This window comes from Mycteria americana, chromosome 3 (genome assembly GCF_035582795.1).
Source record: "Mycteria americana isolate JAX WOST 10 ecotype Jacksonville Zoo and Gardens chromosome 3, USCA_MyAme_1.0, whole genome shotgun sequence".
In the NCBI taxonomy this organism is placed as follows: Eukaryota; Metazoa; Chordata; class Aves; order Ciconiiformes; family Ciconiidae; genus Mycteria; species Mycteria americana.
In genome coordinates this window covers 76,550,686-76,574,967 of record NC_134367.1, presented here as the reverse complement: position 1 = coordinate 76,574,967, position 24,282 = coordinate 76,550,686, and the positions used below count along the sequence as shown (strand labels likewise).

The 24,282-nt window shown below is 41.3% G+C and overlaps 1 protein-coding gene across 1 annotated transcript in view; it reads left to right on the top strand.

The window, feature by feature from the left end:
• The window catches only part of LOC142407746 (plasminogen-like), a 29,591-nt gene extending 5,624 nt beyond the window's left edge, over window positions 1-23,967 (top strand). Inside the window, exons 4-19 of the mRNA XM_075497371.1 lie at window positions 3,876-3,990; window positions 5,073-5,236; window positions 5,805-5,934; window positions 6,058-6,176; window positions 7,630-7,792; window positions 8,732-8,862; window positions 9,716-9,875; window positions 11,420-11,610; window positions 12,615-12,763; window positions 13,479-13,572; window positions 15,549-15,666; window positions 16,725-16,799; window positions 17,356-17,496; window positions 20,961-21,067; window positions 22,624-22,769; window positions 23,809-23,967. Coding sequence (XP_075353486.1) covers window positions 3,876-3,990; window positions 5,073-5,236; window positions 5,805-5,934; window positions 6,058-6,176; window positions 7,630-7,792; window positions 8,732-8,862; window positions 9,716-9,875; window positions 11,420-11,610; window positions 12,615-12,763; window positions 13,479-13,572; window positions 15,549-15,666; window positions 16,725-16,799; window positions 17,356-17,496; window positions 20,961-21,067; window positions 22,624-22,769; window positions 23,809-23,967 — 2,162 coding nt within the window. The remainder of the gene's footprint in view (window positions 1-3,875; window positions 3,991-5,072; window positions 5,237-5,804; window positions 5,935-6,057; window positions 6,177-7,629; window positions 7,793-8,731; window positions 8,863-9,715; window positions 9,876-11,419; window positions 11,611-12,614; window positions 12,764-13,478; window positions 13,573-15,548; window positions 15,667-16,724; window positions 16,800-17,355; window positions 17,497-20,960; window positions 21,068-22,623; window positions 22,770-23,808) is intronic.
• Window positions 23,968-24,282: the final 315 nt, after the last annotated feature.

Below are 24,282 nucleotides of genomic sequence, written 5' to 3'. Positions count from 1 at the left end.
GGCTCCTTTACATTGCTTGCCGCTGTCCAAGCTCTTCCAAACTTCTCAAACATCTGAAGAGACACATCTGATCCTCATTTCAGCAGCAAAAGACTTGACTTTATACCCAGGAGCCTTGGCTCTCAGGAAAAGGAGAGCGCGCTGCTTGGCTTCTCTTCTTTCTTGTCCGCCTCCTCCATAGGTATTCCCTGGAAGACAGGCCTGGTGCCTCCAGCCTCAGTGTTCATCCTAGTGACCTTCCTAAACACATGTAATCTAGAAATTTAGTCAGAGTCTTCAGCTCTGCTGCTTATACCCCCATTGGAGCCACCTTTTCCTGCAGAAAAAAGGCCTAGCTTGGTACCCTGTCATGCTTCAGAATGGATTTGTCTTGTTTACTTTTTATCCTTAACTGAAACTGTAGGGTTAGATATGGGTCTGCTCCCCTCTCTCCTCATCCTTTTGGAAGAGGAGCTTTTCCTTCCTGGCCATGATCAGGACTGAAGGAAGTGTCACCACATGAGTCCACTGCAGGAGAAGACACTGTGTCTGGTTCCTCACACTGAGGGACCAGCTCATCAGCCTGTAGGTGCCTGTCATGGCACAGGGTCTCCCATGAATGGAGGCACTTATCTGGGTGTCAAGCCCAGGACTGAGACATGGTTACCTGCTGTCCCTGCACAGTGTGAAACTAGGTGTCCCACCTAGGCACAGCGGGCAGCCACCTCTCTTGCCTTCACTGCCATCACTGTGTGGGCTGTCAGAGCAGACACATTCATCTGCAGCCCTTCTGCAGAGTTACCTGTCCTTTGATGCGACTGGGAGACCTTTTCCGATCATTTTAAAGTAGAGGCTGGCTCTTCTCAGCTCCCACTGCAGACTGAGCAGAAATCAAGTCTCCTTCATATTTAACATCTATCAATGTCACTGAAAGCTGCAATCAGTGCCACAGCTTGGACAGTAGATCATCGATACCAAATCCCTTCATGTGGAATCTATTTTCTCTTTCCCTATTTTACCGTTGTGCTAATGGTGGTGGTTCCTTGAAACACCCCAACCCATATACCCAAGCTTAAGGCAGCTAGATATGAGCGGGGAAAAAGGCATCTGCCTTGCAGACTCTTCATTTTCATCTAATGAGTTATCAGGCATCATTTGCTCATCATCCAGCATTCTTACGATCTGCAGCAATTTGAGGACTGCCTGTCTCATCTTCATCTCCTGCTGCCTTCTGCACTCTAGGACACCCACCTTTGAGACCTGGGATACATGCTCCCTCCCTTGGCTACACCATTCAGCTCCTGTGCTGCGGCTATGGAACACACTACCTCTGCCTTCTTAGGGATATCTCTTAATGAGAGTCTGCTTCAGCAGGAATTGACTTTAGCTCTAGCAGCCAGAGAATTGGTTCCTTTGTTTTCTCAGGGGATGGTTTTACAGTGCCTGTTTTTTCAAACAGAGGATGCAGAGTCATCTTCCTTCTATTTTTCACTACCAGGAATACAAGACTATCTCATTCCTTCTGAAACTCACAGCTACCACTGCCTACATCTTTGTGAAGTCTCTGGATAACCCAAATGGCAGCATTTGGTATCTGTAATGGCCCCAACGCACCTCAAACCAGAGATATTTCTCATGAGGCTGTTAAAGTGCATTGTAAAAGTGAGACTCACCTTCCTAGAAGCAACCTAATTATCACAGCCAGCATCACGCAACCTGAAGCTGAATTTGCAAATAAAGACATTTAGTGTCCTTAAGCCTCAGAAAGGTTTTCTGTCCTCACCATGACACCTCAGCACCAGGAAACAGCTGCTGTAAAACTCCTTTCTGCTGAGGTATGATGGAATCTGTTCTGTTTGGAGGAAGCAATCTCCAGGACGTTTTGTGACTCTGCCACTCCCTTAGGCTCATGATGACTGTACAATCTCACCTATACCTGACTCAGACCTTGGAGTTCATAACAGCTACTCTGGCATCAGTCTTTGCCAGAGATTATTTTCCTTGGGACTGGATGCAAAAGATCTGTACAGAACAGCTACTTTAAAGCCAACAGGTTCATCCTTCTGTGAGTATAAGAGTTTGTCTGCCTGTGCTGGGCCACACAATGTTATGCACTCACATTTTACCCCACCACAGACACTTTGGGATCTGTATGCAGACCATACTCTAGATTGTCCATAGTTACAAAGGCTCCATGAACATATGTCCGGCAGTTACAGTTTTACTTTCTCTATATTAATGGCAAAACCCTTTATGAGAAATCCACTTCTGTTTACAACCTTCTTGTCAATAGTAGGAATAATTTACAAGGCACAAATACGTAGCTTTTGTAGGCTACGCTCGCTACATTATGTTAACTCAGATTTCTTCCCATCCACACCTCCAAGAGTGCCTTTTCTTTTCATCTTAATTGGCCTCTCAGAGTTTAAGAACCATGGCCTTTTTACCAACTCAGTGGCCATCTGGGATGCTTACCTTCTTGTATGGGTAATGATCAAATTTTTTGCACTTGGTCACTGAAAAAACCCTTAAGAACCTGGCTAGAGACTTCTCCCTCTTTACAGAGCAGTTTCCTCAGTCAAACCTTAATTTAGTCTTGACATATAGTTTGCTTTTTGGTCCCGTCACTCTTTTGAGGAACACAGGCTTTCAGGGGTTATAGGCCAGCACAGCAAAGTCCTGTACAGCCAGACAAGTAGGAGAGACTTTGGGAGCCAAGTGGAAAGGAGCCATGTTACTAGAAATTCTGTTTAAGAGGGATTAAATACCAAGGTCTAAATCCATGGTGGTCTCCACATGCCATTTGAATGGGGAAGTTACTTGCTTGTCTTCAGTCCTGACCCAGCTATATAGAACCTCCACCCCCTGTCCCCAGGTGTCAGATGAGTCTGGCTTAGCATTTAGACATGCTAAAATCATTTAGGAGGTACCTGGCAACATCAGAAAGTCCATGGGCAAGGCTATTGACCAGAGATGGTCATGCTGGGACCTGCTACTGGAGTACCAGTGTTGAAGCAGCAGTGACAAGACTTTTGGGCACTCCAGGAGTAGTCTGACAACCAGGCAGCAGCTCCAAGAGCCCCTGTTGGTAAGACAGGCAGGACAGACATTTGTAGTCCCAGCCACATGATGTGAGGGCAGTAACTGTTGCAAGGTGTCCAAACAAGGCTCAACTTTTCCTATCAGATTGCTCTCCTGTTCTTGCTCTAACATCTCCATTTTATATTGAGGGCTCAGGGGGATTCTTCTTGTGCAAAGAAATTGCTGGAAGGGGAAATGAGGATCACTCCCCCCAATAACTGGAGATTTGTCAGTGTCTGTTGCAATAAAAGGATCATCAACATGCTTTGCATTCTCTCTACCTTGGAATCCCACTAGAAAGTACTTCGGAATCTGAGGCTAAGAGGAATCAAAGCCGGGGGGGCCACTTAGGTGACAAACATATTCCGATAACTAAAAATTCTCTGGTTTGAAGGGATAGTTGCATGATACCCATACTGTGAACATGCTTATGAACAATAAATTTCAAAGAATCTCCAGCTGTTTGTGAAACACCTTCCTTTTTATCCCAGTAGTGTAGCAATATAAGCATGCATTTTATAAATGTCAAAAACAATTGTAACTTGTTGTATCTGTTTTCTTAAATTGATTTTATTAGATTTATAAAAATGCTTCAGGAATTTTCCTCTGTAGTTGCCTAGTTGTTGCTAACTAATTTGTTTTAAAATACCTTATGGAATCACATCTCTCTGTTTGCATGCACAAGAGGTTCAAAGCATGGGTAAAGCATGGTTCATCATAAACTGATGAACATCAGAGTTATATTTGCAGATTCTCAGTTTCAAGAGATGCAGTGTTGTAACACCACTGAATTAACAAAGCCAATTCCATTTCAGTTTACCTTCTACAATGTAAAAAAGGGATTGGGAAGGACTACAGAGGAATGGAAGCCAAAACTCGGAGGGGTATTCCGTGCCAGAAGTGGGGAGAAAAAACACCTCACAACCCAAAGTACGGCTTTATTTATATTTGTCTTCATGTTGTTCTGAATCTTTTCCAAGCTTCCCCAACTTCATGTGTACAAACTACTTTATAGTGCATGTTATCAAAGCCAGTTGTCGGGTGACTTTTAAAGACAACTTTATCTTCACCTGTCTTGTTACTTTTGACTCTACTGGCAGAGAACTACAATGGTCTGGGTAAGGAAAGGGTGCATTGTCAGCTAGAGAAGTTGTGTCTAAATGTTGGGCCTCTTAAGAAGATGAAATGCTCCCTCTATCAACCCATGATGAAAATTTTGCTATTGGTGACAGTGAGGCTATAATTTATCTCTTCTGTATGAGGTGTGGAAAAAAAAAAAAGTGGTATCTGTCCATCTCTATGACCTCCTGCCTGCTGTCCAGAGACAGTCAAGAAGAAACATCCAGCACAACATCTAAATGCCTAAGGGACCTGCCCAGGCGAGTTTTCTCATGGCTGGCTGCCACTGGGCTCACTGAAGCAAGTGTGGAAGCAGAGGGCCTATTTTGCCTGACCTATGTTGGAGTTTTATCTGTTTAAAAAGTTATTTTTTGTTGTTATTCTAATGACACTTGGATGCATTTGTTTTGATTTTTTGTTTAAAAGCCATTTGGTCTTCTATGGAAGGATTGTTATAGGAAGAAGCCTATGGTCACTTGCTTCAAAATCTCTGCAAATCAGGATCCACTTGTGTTTGGTGAATAGTCTCTAGAAATACTCCACTCTTAAAGTAGCAGCATTAAGAAAAATACATGACAGAGCCACAGGCCATAGTGAGCTGACTAGATCAGCTGGATGCGAGTATTAAGGACAATAATTGCCCTTTGAGACTGTCATAGTCCTTACAGACTGTAAGCTCACTTATCATTGTCAACTGGGACCTAGGGAGAAGCTACTAATAATGGTAGTTAAAGAATGTTTTTCAGATTTCATTTACGGGTTACAATGGGGAATCTGTTTGTCTCATTTTTACTGTGAATGAATAGAGCCCACAGCTAGCTGAACAAGTTGGACGTTTCCCTTCTGTTCCACTAAATTACTGAAATTAAAGTAGAATTTTAATACTATTACAGTTATACACCTGAAAAACACCCCAATGCAGGGCTGGATGAAAACTACTGCAGAAATCCTGATGGGGATGAAAGTGGACCGTGGTGTTACACAACAGATCCTGCTACCAGATTTGATTACTGTAACATCCCAGAGTGTGAGGGCCAGGTCACGCACACTGCAGAAGGTACATTTATTTTTCAGAGAAGGAGTGTTCAAGTAGGTAATATTAGTCCTGCTATTTGTTCTTGCTTTATTATTGCAGATTGGTTTCAAATGTGAATTTAGGTCAAGCTGGAACTTAAGAAGGTCTCAACACAAAGGTTGTTTTCCTAATTGGCTCCAGTTATCAAAGTAATTTTGTAAATACTGAGGAACTGAAATTTTTTAATCATTTGCTGGTATTGTCCTGCTCTTACCTCTAGCAATTTATTTAATTTTAACAAGAGTAAAGATTGACCCAAGTGTTACATACAGAAGTGTCCAAGTGTCCAAGTGTTACATACAGATTGTGTTACATACAGAAGTCCCATTGCTATCAGTACATACAGATACGTGACAAAGTCCTCCCTCAAATGACATGTATCCCTAAAGCTTTATTCATTTGGCTAAGCTGTAATGCATGGTCTTCTGAATTCCTTTCATGATTAGCTGGAGCAAAACCCTCCTTTACTTTCAGTGTAGTCTTCCATGAATAGATCAGGATCAGGATTCACGGGCTGGTGCGAACCTTGCTTTGTTTTCATTCTGCCTAGACCCTACAGTGGAGTGCATGCAGTGTAATGGTGAAGACTACCATGGAGAAGTTTCCAGAACAGAGTCTGGGCGTGAGTGCCAGCGCTGGGATGCCCAAGAGCCTCATATGCATGGATTTACCCTGAAACAGTGAGTCACACTCAGCGCTGAATTCATTCCCGCAGTGCCTGGGAGACCCGGCCTGCAGACAGCCTAATTGCTACAGACGGCCATAGCTGACTCACAACCTTCTCTTTCATTTTCAATGTGCAGCTTTCCAGAGAAGGACCTGAAGATGAATTATTGCCGTAATCCTGATGGTGAACTTCGGCCCTGGTGTTTCACTACCAGCCCTACTAAACGCTGGGAATATTGCAACATTGCTCGTTGCAGTGAGTCCGATTTCCTGAGATCACTCCATAGGGTAGCTCTTCTCATTAAAATGATGCAGGGAGGGGAAAGACAAGAAATCACAGTTCTGAGTAACCTGAGGAAATCCTTGTGAACCAGGGAAAGTGCACATTAATAAGCAGAATCACTCACTAAATTTCTGTTACATAAAATCATGTAAGGTCAATGAGGATGCACATGTCACAAAGTGCAATAAAGCCAGAGGTGTTATAGAAACCCTAATTTGTCTTCAACCACCTTACTTTTCAATTTACCTGAGAGGCAGGACATTCAGGTTAAATCAGGTGGTAGTTTTCAGCTGACCTGCTAACTCATGGAAAACACCCAGACCAAACCACCACGTGGCCATACTCTGATATTTTACCTGGGTCTGGCCAGCACAGCCAGCACTTCAAGGGACGAATCCTGAGAAACAAGTTCAGGCCTCAGGAGAAAGACTTATCAGTGAGCTAGCTTAACCCATTAAGCTGAGCACACTAAATCTGGACATTTCCAAAGCACTGAGTAATGAGATCAGTATTGCCATTTGTAGAACTGGACTGCACTTTGAGAAAATTTTTTGTGTTTTTATCTCTAGAGCTTGCTTTCTTATGCATCTGCACTTGCCAGTGCTCTAAGCAGCAGCATGTGTTTACTAGATGTAGTTCACCTCAGCACACTCAACTGCAGATGGAAGAATGACTATTTATAGACTACTGTATGATAAAGTAAATTGTCAAAGTTACCATAGCATCTCCATTTTGTGCTTAAAACTTAAAGAAAGTTTAAGGAACAGACCAACCTTTAGAGTCATACTTGTCTCCTTGGGAAATTCCATATACAAAGTATATATAATAGGTATGCACTGTAGATTCATCTTCTGTCTGCCCTCTGGAGGTTCTGTGCCTCTGATCATTACTCTTACCTTCTTTGTTGTTCCCCACATGCCAGACCAATTCACTTTCTTTCACTTCTCCTTCTGCCCCGCTTTCCCAATTCACTCCAGCTCTGAAGGCTGTTTTGCTTTCTCTCACAATTTCTTCTTGACCCTTATCCTTATCCTTTCTGCCCTTCCACCCTACCCATGTGTATTATATTAATGTGCTACCTTCATCCCACTTGTTTTCACCAGACTGTACAGGACTACTTACTGCCTTTCTAGCTCTGCTCTCAGGGGACTGCAGGCACAAAGTCTAGCTCGACCCAGCAAAGTTATTTACTGGCTGCTGTAAAAGGGCAGACACAAGACATCTGTCTGGCAGCCCGACTGCTTGTGAAAATGTACACTTTGGTTTTGCCATGGCTTTCAACCGATGTCACCTCTGCTGAAAGAAAAAAATGCATGTTCGACATTACAGAAAACAGAGGGGGTTTTAATATATTTGAAAGCACTGTCTAGCTGTGTTTTTTCTTTTATTTTCTTTCCTTTTTCTTTTTCTTTAAATCCTGTTACAGCTCCACACCCACCAGTCTCTGGCCTGGGCTCCCAGTGTCTTTCAGGGAAAGGAGAAGACTATCGAGGTAGGATAGCCATCACCGAATCAGGAAATGCCTGCCAACACTGGAACACGCAGTTTCCTCACAAACATGGCTGGATTCCTGACAGATATCCCTGCAAGTATGCTGAGCCTCGTCATTTTAACAAAGATGAAAGAACTTAGTTATTCCTTGTAGATCCAGATGCAGAGGCAAAAGTAGCACAGGTTTTCTGCAGCTATGTTGATAAGCTGTTTTCTCACCTTTTGTCAGCTCTCATTACTTCTGTTCAGGTCTTGCTCTTAATTTTTTTCAGCATTCCTTTTTTTACCAGCCGCTTTATTCTCATGTACTTGTCTCACCTGTCTCCTCCACATCCCACTGCAGAGTTATAATTATTTACTACTTTTATGTTAAAAATCCCCTGGCTGTGTTTTGGCACACTTTCAATGCGTTATTCTTCTGAAGAGTGATGCTCCAAGGTTCAAGATACTCCAATACATCCTCATGCTCCAGGGTCCAAGGTGCTCCAATACATCCTCATGCTCCAAGGTCGGAGGAGCTGGGTTTGCGGAGCATTATCAACGGGCAAGGGTCGCTGGGACTGACCAGGTTTTTAGCTCTGTATTTTGATCCTGTGGGTTGTGAAATGGATCCTGCAAGTTTTCCTGGGCATATGAGACCCTGTCCATTATCACAGGGCAGAAAGCAACGTGCACCGGTACTCATACGCACCTGCTTCCAGGATCAGTCTGTGATATCCAGCCTCGCCTGGTTCTTACAGTAACAGTCAGGTACACCAACGGCTTGTGTTTTGAAGTCAGCTTTTACTGCTGTACCTTGGCCTCAAAAACAAGAGCAGAAAGTGTAAGCATTGGAAAAGTTCTTCATATATCATCAGCATTTAGACTGTAAATTAGAAGGCTGTTGATTAGTCCCAAGATAGTGGTGCATGAGGTAATCTCCAAAAAGAATAAATGTAACCACTGAGTTGAGTTCTGCGGGCAGTAGTTGTTAACACTCTTGCACACAACTCTTCTTGATTTCTATGAGTAGTTTAAAGCCAGTGTTTCTGTTTCAGGGGCTTAGAGGAAAACTACTGTAGAAACCCTGATGGAGAGAAGAGGCCTTGGTGCTACACCATCAACAGCAGCATTCGGTGGGAATATTGTGCAATTCCGCACTGTGATGGGACAGAACAAGGGATTGCTGGTATGAGTAGTGGAGCATACTTGAGAGAAGGACTTTAAAGCAGTGAGAGACTTATTGTTTCTCATTGTAAATGTGTCAAATCTTTTTTCAGTCGCCTTGTCACTGTTGTTAATGCAGCTTTTCTGCTTGGCATGTTACCAAACCTGCCAAATATTGGACTTTCAATGGTTAAGGAAGTGCAGTGAAGGAGGTAAATCACCAGCTGACGCAACAGAAGAATTGTGTGATGAAAGAGGTTTATTTTTTTATATTTCTTTTTTTTCCCAAATGTAGGGCATTCTTAGCAAGTTAATTGAAAAACAAAAAGTAAGTTTAAAGGGATAAAAAAGTGCTAAATAAAAGGAAGTCACATTTTTTGAAAGTAGCCATGAAAGAGAGGGCAGGATCTTCCAAAGTAATAAAAATCTCACCTGAAACATCCATTCATGTAAGCACAAAAAATATCAAGAAAGTCTTAGTGCAATCAAAAGGATAATAGAGAGATTAAAGTTTAACATAATTTTCATTTTAGAAATATATCAGGGGCAAAATCACTAGCATCTAATCTTTGAGGATTTTTCATGGGAACTTTCTGATCTTTAATTCAAACATGTTCACATATACCAAACGAAACTGAGGGACGAACCTTCCACTGAATAGCGTCTGATGTATGAGGGTAATCTGTGAAAGTTTTCTAAATATCTTTGGAAATGCCCTTCTGCTTTTCCTGCTGGCCATGATGCTCTCGCTGGACGCTGTCTGTATAAACGAGTCATTCGTTTTTGTTGTCCTATGTGTTTGATGCTTTCTTGTGCCTACTCAGTAAGAAGATAAAATCGTGACGCAACAGAACAGTTTCTGTCGTTCGCTGCAGATGTGCCTGTGCAGGTTCACCTGTCAGAGGAGTGCTACCAAGGCAAAGGCCAGAGTTACCGTGGCACGACTTCCATCACTGCATCGGGAAAGAAATGCCAGGCCTGGAACTCCATGTTCCCACACAGGCATGAAAAAACCCCAGACAGATTCCCAAACGCGTATGTTTGTCTCAACTTTTCTTGCTTTATCTGACAATGACCCTTGCTGATTGTATTATCTTTGCACATCTATGCTTTAAAAGCCTGCCAGGGAATATATCTATAAAAGTGAATTTTTCTGAGACTTGGAAACATTTTCTGTTAGTGTCATTTTTAAAAACTGTGTTTTCTTGTTATTTAAATTCTGAGTAAAATACAGCTGTGTCCCTTGACTCTTAAATCTGAGCTTCTGTAACCAGCACCGGGAGACTTGTGTCTGGAGTCTGGGCATCTGCTGAAATATGCATTTTGTTTATGAATTTGAGACCTTTGTGGTGGCCTTTCTACTTATTTCATCTGGTGAGAACACAGCATTTATGCTGCAAAACACACCGTCAGATGTATTATGATTAGAACTACCATTTAAATGTTCTTTGTAGTTGGAATCAGGCACCCAGAATTGCATACACTGAATTTTTCCCCTTGATTTGTCTTTTTAAGACTAACAAAACTGGACCAGTGATGACTTAGAGAGCTAATCATAATTACTAATGTGCCACTTGTTAATAAGGGTACAAAAGCAACAAGATGACAATTGCTAGGAAATCTATCATTGCTTGGTGGATTACAGGTACAAGCAGGAAGGTGGATACTTTCCTATTTTTTTGCCTTTTTTATGATGCCACCCTAAATCGATTTTTTTTGACATTTTCAGTCATATTTTGGCATCAAAAAACTGATGTATTGAAACTGGAACATCCTCAGAGGGGATGCTGTTTTTCACAAACATTTAAAAAAATTGAAATCAAGCTGTGAAAATGTGGAACTAATGTGTTCTGGCATATTTGAAAAAAAGCATTTCAGGTTTTTTTATTTCACTTTTTTATATTAGTTTTATATCAGTTTTTATATTATCACACTGTGACTGTGCTGTGATTCAGTATGGGGAAATACTGCAACTCTGCAAATTATTGAAGACAGGAATTCTACTTCCTCGTGCCCCAGCAAGCACAGGCATGGGAGTGCTCCCACTGAATTCAGCAGCATTGGTTTTCTGGGGGTTGGGGGGGATCATTTGCATAAGTATTTATTTGCCGTTCTTCTGAATATGAGAAAGAACCCTTTGACATCGAAAAATAAAAATTTTGGTAAAGCATAATTGCCTACCAACAGTATGGATCTTCCTGCATATTTATTACTAATTCACACATTCACACAATTGTGTATGCTTATACATATGTACTTAGAAATTAAATTATTGGCATATTGGGCATTTATTTAGCTACTCAGCACATTGACATATTACAGCCAGAATTTAAGCCAGTAGTTGAATTATGTTTCCTTATGCATAAATATATTTATGACTCTGACGTACGTTTGAAATGTAACTCTCCACTTGTATCACAGCCATAAATGTGTTTGTTGGTAATAGGATATCTAGCAAGAAGTAAAAAATTAATAAATGTATTTATCTCTACATAGTACAGATCCACATCTTTTTGGCAAGATATTCCTACGATTACTTTTGATCTTATGCAGCGTGACTATTGTACTTATTTTTGCAGGGATTTGAGGGACAACTACTGTAGAAACCCAGATGGTGATAACAGTCCATGGTGTTTCACCACTGACCCCAGCATGAGATGGGAGTACTGCAATCTCAAGAGGTGTGATAATCACACACAAGAGCCGGCACCAAATGACCCTCCTGCAACGACGGCACAAAATGTTGGCCTGACTACACCTACCACATCTGGTAACAGCTGGCTATAAGTGTCACCTCCTGTAGAGTCTTTGGGTAAAGGAAATAGTAATCTATCAAAATTATTCTTGACTAGTGCTACAACATAACAATCACATCCCTCCTCCAGCTTTCAGTTCTGTACTGTTGAATTTTGCAGCAAATACTCTTTAGTCAGTTAATAACCTGTAGTCTGTATCATTTTACAGTGCGTTCTGTAGGATGTCTTTTTCATTTAGGGGAACAAGAGGAAAATAGACAAAATTTCCAGTGTTTCTGTGGCTGTGTGCTATTGAAATATGATCACAGTGAACATTGTTGTTATAGGAATTTTGCTGGTGCTGTGCTTTATGTTTTCAGGAGGTTGACCTTAGCTTGCTGTATTGTTCACAAGCAACCATGTTTTGAAAAATGCATGCACCAAGAGAAACAGGTTTTTGTTCTATCCTGCTTCATTTCTTCCTTAATTAGTAGTCCACGTTGGCCAAAGTGGTGTGACTTTTCTGAATGTACAGTAGAGCTTTCTACAGATTATTGACTTTGCAAAGGAAGGTGGCAGGTATGTAATAAAAGTTACATACCTAAAATGGAGCTGTGTACTCTTATTCACGGGTAACAGAAGAAAGTACCTGAAGCAATGTCCTCGGAAGCAACAATTGCTCTCCCAGTGTAATGGGCCGCTAACTCTGAAATACACTTCTCTCATGGAAGGTGCTTACTGATACCAACTTGGCAAAAATCTTGGAGTCTTTTCAGATATTTGCAAAATGTTACAGAAAATGTTTAGCCTGAAGTTCCTTGGAATTTCTTCCAATTCAGTTACTCTGTACCTCCAGGAAGACATCCATCTTGACAAACTAAGAGATCACATCACAGGGTACATTTTTGTCTTTCTTTCTGCTATAAAGACTAGAGAGTGTGCAAGTCCTAGAGGTACTTACTCTGCCCTGTTTCTGCTTACCACCATCGCATACAGATTCGGCAGCTAACAATAATTTCCTTTTCCTCTTTTTTCACAGACTGCATTAATGGTAATGGTAAAGACTATCGTGGCACAGTAGCAAAAACTGGAAGGGGCAGGACTTGTCAAGAGTGGAGTTCTCAGAAACCTCATAGCCACAAATATTTCACTCCTGTGACTCATCCAAGAGCAGGCCTGGATAAAAATGTAAAGAGCTGTTAATGCCATTGGTGTCATTGAACATTGTCTCTGTTCTCCATGACCCCTCACTTCATGTTCAGTTTTTATAGACCAAGTTAAGCGTATCTGGAAGTCATCACATTGGTAGCCCAGACCTATAATAGCATTGAAGAGGGAAGGATGCATTTTACACTGCCTAGGATATTGGTACTTCAAGCACAGAGGTACACCATGGGTTTGATGCTGACAGGCAAGCAGTGCAAAAGAAATAATACAGTGCTTCCCTGATTTCTGCAAACCCAAGGTGATGCATTTTGCTGTTTGTCACAAACTAAGCAGGCTTCTGGCAAATGGTGAGTGCTGACCTAACTTGCACTCACTGACTTTAGGGGAAGAAGGATTAGGCCAACAGTAAATGTTATAGTGCAAAGCACTTAGTCATCCTATGTCAAACTTTACTTCTCATAAGGCCTTAAAAAACACTAGAGCTAGGGTGACTCTTGGTGGATGAAGAAAATAATAGCGATTTTACCATATTTTTCTAATTTCACTTGATGGTTTTGAGATACAGGAAAGAAGAATTTTGTGATCAGAGGAAACAGAAAGCATTTAACATCCAGTGGAAAAGTAGTTGGGGGAAATAATTCAAAGTTTTAGTTTAACACTTTTTTAAAAACATGCACTTCTTCATTCTGTGGCTAACATTTGGAGTCTTCCTTCTCTGTTTTTGTAATTATTACAGTATTGCAGGAATCCTGATGGAGATGTAAATGGTGTTTGGTGCTTCACAACAGACCCAGAAAAAAAATGGGAGTACTGTGAAATCCCACGCTGCTGTAATTATCCTTAAAGACTTTTCTGTCCTCCCTTTCTACAACTTGTTATGATAGCTACAAAATGTTTTCAATCCAACCATAAAATACTGCAGCAGGCAGTAGCTTTAGATTTGAATTTAGCTCTGTATGGAAGTTTGACACAATCAGGCACCTATAACAGTCAGCCAAAGTTGAGATAACCTACTGCCAAAAGTCATCAGTAAGATTTCATAGATAACAATCTGTGTGCTCTTTATCATCAGTGAAGCTAAGAACTCAGAGTTGCTAGCTGAATTTGAAATATCCAGTGAAGCTGTGAAGAGAGGTATTCCTTCCCTGGGCTCCTCAAACACAGGAGAGGATTTCCTTGATGTTCATGCTAGGCTTTCCGTGCGCTCTGTGGCAGGACTAATGCCTTGAGAACCTGCTCATACACTTTTCCTGTTAGTTGGGAGCACCAGAGACGACATCCTTTGAAACTCTTTTCATCCTCTGCTGACTTAATTTTTATTCTGATCTGGATGTTAAAATAATCTGTCCCTAGATATTTTGCCTTTCTTTTGGGGTAGGGAATGAATTTGGTCCTGGATATTTTACGCAGATTTCCTTAATTCTTTCTTTCTATTTTGGGATAGCAATCAGTACACTGAGCAGATGTAGTGTTTGCTGAAAAATTCAGCAGCAAAAGAGATTTTACCTTCTGTGGTGCCCTGGCAGTGGGCATCAATAACAGCTGTAATGTACTGGGAGCGCTGCTTGGCACACCTGGCAGTCGTCTTGTTTGCTTTGCTCTTCCCTTCCTTGCCTGCTTTTTGACAGATTTTTTTTTTTAATATATCTGGCAGGGATATGGAAAGTCTATTTCTTCTTCATCTCATGTATTATTTTTACTACAGTAACATTAGAGGCCAGATCCCTGCTCTGTTGGACAATGTAGCAATACAAAATAGTGAAGAGTGGTCACTCCTACAGGAGTATGTGATATTCTTCATGCTGGCCATCTAAGGTGTTCCTCTAAGCAGCAATGCGTTATGACTGTACACATTAATTTTGTCAACCAGACCTAAGAGCTGTGCAAGCAAAAAGAAAAAGGAATGGTATACAAACAACACATACTGGAGCTATAAAAACCTGCTCCCTGAAACTGCTGTGGTGGAGCTTCACTTTGAAATCTGATCTCTTTTCAAAACAGCCTTTGAATACTAGATTTTTAAATTAAGGTGTAGGGGAACCTTACAGTCTCTTGTGTTTGATTACTTTATTAATTGTCTCATACTGAAACTAACAAATTTAACATCCATAGCACCATATGCAGCTCTGGAAAGAGTTACTTGGGTCCTTACTGAGCACCTAAACTCAATCCATTTTAAAAAGTTCAGAGAGATTTGGATTAAAAAGAAAATAGAGTGAGCAGTGTGAGGGCAAAATTGGAATATTTTATGATAAGGGGACAGTGACTCAATTTTATTTATAATCTAGGGATTGGTTTGAACTCAACCAAGGTGTAGACTGTAATGTTTTAAAGAGTTTAGAAATTGTTATTATTGTTTGGGCAATAAACTCTTCCACTTTCTTTAGCTCTCTTTTCCCTTCAGCTTCCCTACGGATTTTCTTTTGGGGGTTGGGCTCATTGTAGTTTTACTTATGTTATCTGACTACATCCAAATACTTGACATAGTTAACCATTTTTTCCAGGTAAATTAATATTTTGTCATGTCCAATGTGATATATTAGCCCCATGTTTAAATGCTCAAGGTAGTGATAATATAACGGAGTCTAAAGGTTCTGGTTGTTTCTTTACCCTTAGTTTCTATTAACCAATGTAAAGAGTTAACCAATGTATTATTAACCAATTATAACCAATCTATTAACCAATGTAAAGAGCCTAAGGAAGATAAAAATATGTCTTATGCCTTTCTCTTTTCATCTGATCGCACTGTGGATGGCATTACAGGACTGCTTTAAAATTCTCCATTGTAACTTTTTTTATTCTGTAGCTTCTTCTGAGCATGACTGTGGAAACGTCCCAGCGAGGAGTGAGCGAGCCTGTGAGCAATATAGCATGTGTGATGCATCTCCAGGGTCTTGGCCTTGGCACATCAGTCTCAGGATGAGGTACTGGCATTCCAGACTGTATCACCATCCATGAGCACCAGGGTTTCACAGGGAATAATAGGTGTGAGAAAGAGACTGACAGGAAACAATGCATATGCTTCTGGAGACTGGCCTTGATTTCTATATAAAATGCCTTAGCATGTAAAATAAACTTTTTTTTTCAAATCATAATGTCCACAGATAGCTGCTTCTTGGTCATTAGTCCAAAACTCCCCACTTTCTCCTGAATCTCTAGAGGGCAAACTTGAACTGCAGACATTAAGTAGAACTTTATTTACTGAAATGGGGAAGGAATAATTCCCACTGAGGATAATGACAGTTAATTGCATTCTGCAGTGGGAAATTTAAGCCCAGGAATATAGCCACCAACCTGCAATGTGTATGAATGGATTTTGATAATTCCTTTTCACTCAGCATCCAATCTGGTTCAAAAGTAAATTGATGCTGTGACCACCCTGGTTGTGTTAGACGCCATAGGAAGACCGTCAGCTCTCAGTATAAAAAAATGATTATGCATAGCATTTCCACAGTCACAGTGAGACTGGCTGAACAGGAGATGAAGAAGTGCTTACAGAAAGGGTAATGAAAATTTCTATAGAGTTGTTGACAAGCACCGTAATAAATATTATCCCAAGAAAAGTTAAAAGTCCATAGTAAGGTTTATTTAAAGAACTAGTCCAAAGCAACCCCACAAATCAGAAGGATGTATCTTTTTATAATTGCTAATCAGGACAAACCCATTACATCACAAGTGACATTGTTAGGGAATGTAATTATTTTTATTAAATTCCTGAAAGTAAGAGTGCCCTGTTACAAAAATTTCACCTAGGTGTCAAATTTATTTTCATGTCTCTCATGTTCTGGAGCAAATAAAGCTTGTTCTTTGAAAATCTGCATTTGATTTCTCTTGCCATTGGCAAAAGACAAACTATGACCGGTAAAAGGTTTGAATAAGGGGCATGTTGCTAGTTTGTTAATATTTCCCATTGTGCACAGCATAGGTGGTGGAGAATTGACTATGCAGTCTTAAATGAATGTCATTGTCTTCTCTGTTCTAGTACCAACGTGCACCATTGTGCTGGCACTCTGATACATCCACAGTGGGTCCTTACTGCAGCTCAGTGCTTGCACGAGTGAGTATCCGCTAGAACGAGTGACAGGCATTTCCTAAATCTGTATGAGAAAATCAACAGAGGAGCAAGATGTACCCAATAAGGCACTTTCTTTACTACTTATTTCCTGTCTTTCTTGCCAACAAGCTGATTTTTATCTTCTGCTGCTGTCTCCATCAAACAGCAGCAGAGCACAACAGAGGTTACTTCTGTTGTCTGCCCTCTCCTCCACCCCAAAGCATGCCGAAAAGGGTGCTAATGATGTGCTGGTGGTAATTGCACTTGGAAAAACGGTGGCAGCAGCTGACCCTTACGGCTTTAGAAGTTGTGAACACTGCAAGAAGGTGCTACATTATTTACAGCCCATGGGATTTCTCCATGATCATAAACATCAAACTGTTTAAAAAAACCCCACATTTTCCTCTGCCCCAAGAATAAATGCAGGCATCTATGGTCAGAAGCAGCAGCCTGACCATCCTGTTAATTGAATTCTCCAGGGAAATCACTAAATTTTGTGAAAGTGACATTCCTGATTACATGTATGGATGTATAACCTTGCCGCTGTCATTTCTTCCAGGTCAACAGAGCCTTCTTCCTACAGGGTGTTTCTTGGGATACAAAATCTCAATGCAGCAGAGCCATCCCTGCAAATCCAAAGTGTTCAGAAAGTATTAAAGGAACCAAGTGGAGCAGATATTGCTTTGCTGAAGTTGAACAGGTACCATTTCAGTCCAAGTTTTCCACCCCTAACACCTTTACTCTGGAGTCACAAGTTAGCTTAGGCTGGAGTTAGCTCTCAGAGGAGTTTGTGGGATGGTATAAGAGAATGTGAGAGTCCCTTCGAGTATTAGCATAGGCATCTGTTCAAGGGTAAACCATTCAGCAGGAGAATCTCTCCTGCTGAATACCCCCACTGGCAGAAGCCATGTGAGGTTCTTACACAGTTTAGGAAGGGCAAGGACCAGTTAAGATGGGAGGGATTGCCACCCACTAGGTGGCAACTCCACTGAAGCAGGGAGGGTGGAGGCAAACCAAAGCAGGAGTGTGTCTTGTGGATCTGCTTGGAGGTTTTTCCTGCTCTGCCCTGAGGGTTGTGAGCTCCAACTGAAGTTTTGGCCAGGAGGCACCACAGCTTCTGCATGGAGAAAGTAGAAGGGTCCAGTTTCCCTGGCAGTGCTCCAGGTGAGGCCACATCCGTGCTTCATAAGCTGCAGGCTTGGCCAACAACTTAGTAAAACCAGATCCTGCTTGTGATATAATGAAAAATCCCGTACATAACTGTAATTGTCTGAAGCCCTCTTTTGTGTCTTGCTTAGATGCGTGAGCAGTCTGCTCCAAAATGTGTGCAGTTATTTCAAGGTTATTTGTTCCCTTCTGGAATGCTCCTGAAACTTTTCTATTTAATCATTGGTTTCCCTCTTGTTCTTACACTCACCACACATGGATTAAAGATCATGAAAAGCTCATGTTTGACCTGAGAGGACATTTCTTTTTAAAAATTCACCATACAGCTTTGATGAACTTAGAACAATTTCACTTCAATTTCAACTCAGGTTATCTGGTGTTTGATTAGTCAAAATCCCACTCATTTCAGGTGAGTAGAAGGAACTCATGCTCCACCAGTTTTACTCTTGCTAGTGCTTGTAACTATGTCATTCAATTCTTCTTTCATTGGGTGGTCTATGCACATTTGCACTGTAGATACATGCGTGCTATAGCACTGTAGTCAGTTTTGCATCAGCAGCACTTACCATCTGAGCACATTCTGCATGTGTGATGCCATAAATAGCAGATATGGACATCATATCCCTCAGTTTCTGGCTTAGATCAACTTTGCTTGTTTTCAACTTCATTAAATTCCTTCTTTACATTTGTCTTCAGCTTTCTTTGTGGACCTTATTATTTCCAAATCTTCACTGTCTGTTCATAAAACAGATCACCCAAGAAAATATGTGAGAAGACTGGTTGCTACTCCTATACCTGCATTTTGTGGCAATAGACAAGACTTGTCAGAGAACTGATGCAGGTCTGTGAAGATCTTGACCATAATCATCCCAAAGGAGGGCTGATCTATTGAGGAGGACCACTGGTTTCAGTAGAAGTCTGGTCCCAGGTGAATTATGTGCCATGCTCCTGAACAGATGTGTGGCTGTCTGAGACTTTATACTTCCATTTCAATGTCATGTCATCCATATTCTGGTATATCTTCTGAGGTCTTGCTACCTGTTCTCCTGTTCATTTACCTACCCAGACATCAGAGGCCTCTGAGAAGGTGCCAGTGTCTACCTTGTGTTCATTTCAATCCTGTTCGAAGGCCAGTTCCTTGTGTGTCAAGAGTTTTTTTAGGTGCTGTCTCATCTTAGGACGGATGTAGAATTTCCTTGGTGCAGAATAGGAGCATAGGTAGAAACAAAGTTAACTTCTTGATGTTGGGGAAGCAGAAGCTGCAATGCTCTGTTGCAGTAGTTCAAAAATGTTTGCCTGGCTACTGTAACACCAGCAGACCAGACAGGAGCCAGAGTTGCTGTGAGGGCCTAGTGGAATTAGGAATACGACTAGTGGAATTAGACCTGAGGTGCTAAATACAATCTTGAAGATAAAGGTCCTAGAGGAACAGCACTAGAAACCTGGAGAAACCTGGAAACCAAGAGAACCCCCCCACCAATCCGAGCTTTCTCACTTTAAACTCTTCTTGTCTATCAATTTTCAGGAATTCTTTTAATAAAAATGGACTTTATTGAGAAGTGAATAAACTAGTTTTGGAAGCTGCAGAACTGATTTCCATTCTTATAGGGAAAAGAACTGACACCAGATTTATTTCATGGAACCATGTGAGAGTGGAGGTTTGAGATCACCATCTTGGACTTCAGAGGGCTGGAGGATAGAGTTCAAAATGATGGTGATGGCATTGGCACAACTGTAGCTTCAGTACAGGAGCTGGTTAGCATCTCCTACACTCCTGGACTGCTGCATTCATGTTTTGGTCAGATTTTTGTGTTGAAGAGATCTTTATTTTAAGATGGATCAGAGTCAGTTCCCTTTGGTCTCTCATTCTCTTGAATCTTCTTGGGGCTTATGGCCTTGGAATGGCCTGATTAGGAACAGGGGGATTTTTTAGTTCCCTTTAATTGGACATTGAAGATCTCACTAGCTATCACATCACATACTTTGAAAATCATTCTGGGCCTGAAAAGATATTATAATCAGATATTATTAATAATAATAGTAATTAATACCAGCTTATTATCAGATGTATTAATTTTACCCTGACCGAACATCTAGAGTTCATTCAGGTCCTTTTACTCTCTTTCACAATCAGAACTAATGTTCACAGGGTAGGTTCCTGACAGTGGTAGATCTCATTTAACAGCTTGTTCAGACATACTTTCACTATACCAAAACTGTTTGCGCTTGGCTGACTCCTAGGACGACATACCTTCCAGAAGCCACCTCATCTTTTCACATCTGCATCTGGAAGTCAATAAGACAGTCCAAAGCAAAGACTTCCCTATGCAACGTTTTCATCTTCTGCAGAACTGCTTCCCAGGGCCCTGTCCACTCCACGTTGAACTTTATTCCAGTGCTGAAGCCTCCAGGCACAATGTTGTGATGACGAAGAGTTTTATTTTGGTATTTACTTTATTGAGGTGCTAGACTTAGTAATGTGCAAGATACTGCATGATGCCCACAGTTGTATCACCCACGTAACGAGAAGAGAAAGGAATTTTCTGCAACTTCAGCTGTGTCTGCTTATTTACTCATTCATCCATCCTTCTGTCCTCCTGTGAAGTCCTTGAAAATGTCCACGACCTCTGAGGCAGGGAGGACCTGAGAGAAGTCGGGCTCACACCACCTGCAGGGGTTGCTAGGGGCTGGGCTTGGGCTTGTGCATGTTCCTATACACACCGCAGGGGTAACCAGAGATCAGCACTCCAGCACTATGCTACAAACACTCGCACTGTGACTGTGCCCACAAACACATCCCAGAGACTTTCAGTTCCTGTAAGTAACGTCTTTTTTCACTAAGTGACTAGGCACCATCTTACAACTATCTATACAGTTTTAAGGCTTCTCCACCCTTCCCCACGCCATTTCCATGCAGAGCCTTCTGAGTATGAAGACTGAACAAGCTGATGGTAATTTTTCTAAGGATCTTTTAATTATTCTTTGTTTGTTTTCCAGTCCTGTAACAATTACCAACCGTGTAAAACCAGTTTGTTTGCCTGAAACCAGTCTGATGGTAGAAAGAAACACAGCATGTTTTCTAACTGCCTGGGGAAAAACAAGAGGTAAAGCCTATTCAATGTGGTTGAAAATTTAGGCAGGTTTTCAAATCCTATCCCAAAAAAAGTGCACTCATGGGACCTAAAAAACACATTTTACTTAAGATTTAACTAAGTCAGAGGTCACCAGGCAACATTATTCTTTTTATTTCTTTCTCTCAGACCTTGATTCTTCCCCCCTCACTTTTCCCCCCTGAGATAAGATGGCATCCCAGGAACCGTGAAGCTTTTGAGTCAGAACTTGCTCAGATCCAGCCGCCTTTGGGGCATGGGCAAAATGAGTTCAAGCTGAAGGTTTTTTAATGTCAGTAAAACCCTTACCTGAATTTTGTTCACAGTCTAGCATTAAAAACTGACCTATGTGGTCTCCTGCTGCCCACCTCTCACTCCACCTGTGCTGAGGTTTGAGAATACCCAGCCGTCTTTGACCCACGTTTGCTTCAGCAGGAGGCAATTCCTTGTCCCTGTGGCTTCCAGAAGTGATGCTGGCATCTGCCCTCATTCAGTCCCGGCTCCCATGTACACACTTTTGGCCTTGCAGAGCTACACGTAAGGGATGCTCTTCCCACCCCATTTGCCAGACAGCACCTTATTAATACTTCACCTGTAAAATGAAGCCAAAGGATTCTTCTATGTGTGCACATCCACAGAATTAAAAAAAAAAAAAAATAGAACATGTCCCTGTCTCTGAGTTTCACCATAAAAACCTTCCACATAGATTGCAGTACCTTTTTCCCCTTGTGTCATTTAGCTACAAAATTGATGCTATGAAAATAATGCTTAAGAATAATGACTCTACTATTACTGTAACTCATCAGCATTATCAAGAAACACTTTTCTCCAGCATAGACAGTATTTACTGGCTTTCCTCTCATCTTTTTTCCCTTTCTTGCCTTGCTTTTTTTTCTTTTTTGTTCAGCTTGCCACACGGTGGCAGCTGCTTCCTATGTTCTAGTGATCACGGCCACAAAAAAAAATGGTACAGGCGAGATTTCTTCTGGAAGTGCATTAGGAAGGAGAAATGAACAGGCCACTGTTGCATTTAGGCAGTGGGAAAGAGGGTCCTGCCATGCCATGCAACTAGTTCAAGAAATCAGCAGGGGAGGGGGAGCAGAGCCAGAACCCCACATCTAAATAAACTGTTTTGGGAAAATTCAACCTTGGCTTCAGGAAAATTCTCCTTATCTAGAAAACACTATCTTTAGGCTTGAAAGAGTTCAAATAACGTAAAGTAAATCCAGGCTAACATTTTTTCCCCTTGAAATTATGGTTGCTACTGCACCATAATGAAAGCCTACAAACTGACACAATGGCTCATAATACTAAGTATCTGTTTTTATTTATTTTGTAACACTTTGCAAAGAAGAATAACCTCTGCTTGTTGAGGGTATGTATGATCCAAGCACAAAAAAGCTGAAAGTTTTAATAAGGTCCTTCAAGGAGCTCAGAGACTATAGTAGAGCTGGGGATGGATCCCAGTCCTTTTATTACTGAGGTTTCACTGGAGCACAATGCCCAGGCTACCATTTATAACTGTTATATTTTCTTGGTTGTTCATAAAGGTACCGATACAAACAACAGATTAAAAGATGTTGAATTCCCCGTGCTTCCAAATAGAATATGTAATCGCCCTGAATTTCTGAATGGAAGTGTCAAAAATCATGAGTTTTGTGGTGGATTTACTTTTGGAAGCATAGATAACTGCAAGGTAAGAATAATCTAGCTTTGAGTGTCAGCATGTCAAATGACAATCTGTACTTTCAAGGCTCAGAAATAGCTTCAGCAATTCAAGGCTTCTGCATGAAGCATAAGAACTGAGGTATACATAGCATTTTTTCTTCACTCACAGTCAACCAGAATAGCAAGGAAATTGCGTAGGGTAATTTTTCCCTTCCTTTCAGAACTGCATGCTGACATATCCTACTCATAGTAGCCTAGTGTTGTGAATATCCCATCCCACCTGAAATAAAGCCTGTGATATACTGGCTGGACTTCCTTTTGTTCCTAGAGACAGAGGGGAAACTAGTGACTGTTTCTGGTGCAGCCTGGAGTTGTACCACATCTTTATGTAATCCTTTGATTAAATAAAGCTTGAGGTGCTTCCAGTTTTCTAATTTTCACAAGTATATGAAAAGACTTTTAAAATGTGGTTTTCTTAATGGAGGGTATTGTGTTGGGAGCTTTTCAATACAAAACTGGTAGCTACTTGGTGACAGAGTCCGAAAGCAAATGCTGGTCTGTCTAAGCAGGTGTTCAAGACTGCCAGTGCAAATAATGAGAGTTTCCACTAAGAGTGTGGACAGTGCATTCATTGATAGGCACACAAATCACTGGAAATAGGTATTCATCACCTGCCATGCCTGGATTTTAAGAAACAGCATTACAACAATTATATTTACTTTGTCCAGGATCAAGTAGGTCAGAGGATGTGGAAAACTGAGGAACTTCCCTTTTTTGTGTAATTGGCTTCACAGTGATCTGGGGATGTTCCCTCATCCATGATTGGTGGTCTCTTCTTCAGACCAGAGGAATGGCCTGGATGCTTGGAAACAACTTCCCCCCCCCCCCCAGTTTTTTACTCCAGCAGGTCTAATAAAACACTCTCCCTCTCTCTACACCCCTTACCTCAGTCATATTTTGAGGCCTTCAGAGTTACCACAATATTATTCCTGCCAGTATTTTGCTGTTTGCATGTCTAGCATCTCCATCACTAAGGGAGTCACCTTATTCTCTCTTCTCCTCCCTAGGCTGAAGTTGGAGGACCTCTGGTCTGCCAAGATAAGGACAGATTTGTCCAATATGGAGTCACCTCTTGGGGACTGGACTGTACGCAGCCGTCAAAGCCTGTTTTTGTCCGAATTCCTAGTTTTGTTTCTTGGATCAAGAATGCAATGGTTGCCCACTGAATCTGGATGCAGGCTAGCTTTTCTGGAAAGCAGTCCCTGTGTCAGAAACAGCATTCCAAATATGGTTTTAAAATTGTAATAATTCATAAGAAACTTAAATAAATATCATTACTGCCTGAGCATAACTAGTTATTGCAAAGCAACAGCCAGGTCAACCAATTATTACTGTCTGTCAGCGTGTCTGTGTTCTGCTGAGTGAGTCAACCATGTTCCATGTGGCAGCGGCTCTAAGGTTCCTACTTCACCCCTCTCTTTTGAGACGTGCTCCAACTCATGAAAGTGGCTTCCTTTTTGTTCAGACACCTGCTTTTCTCC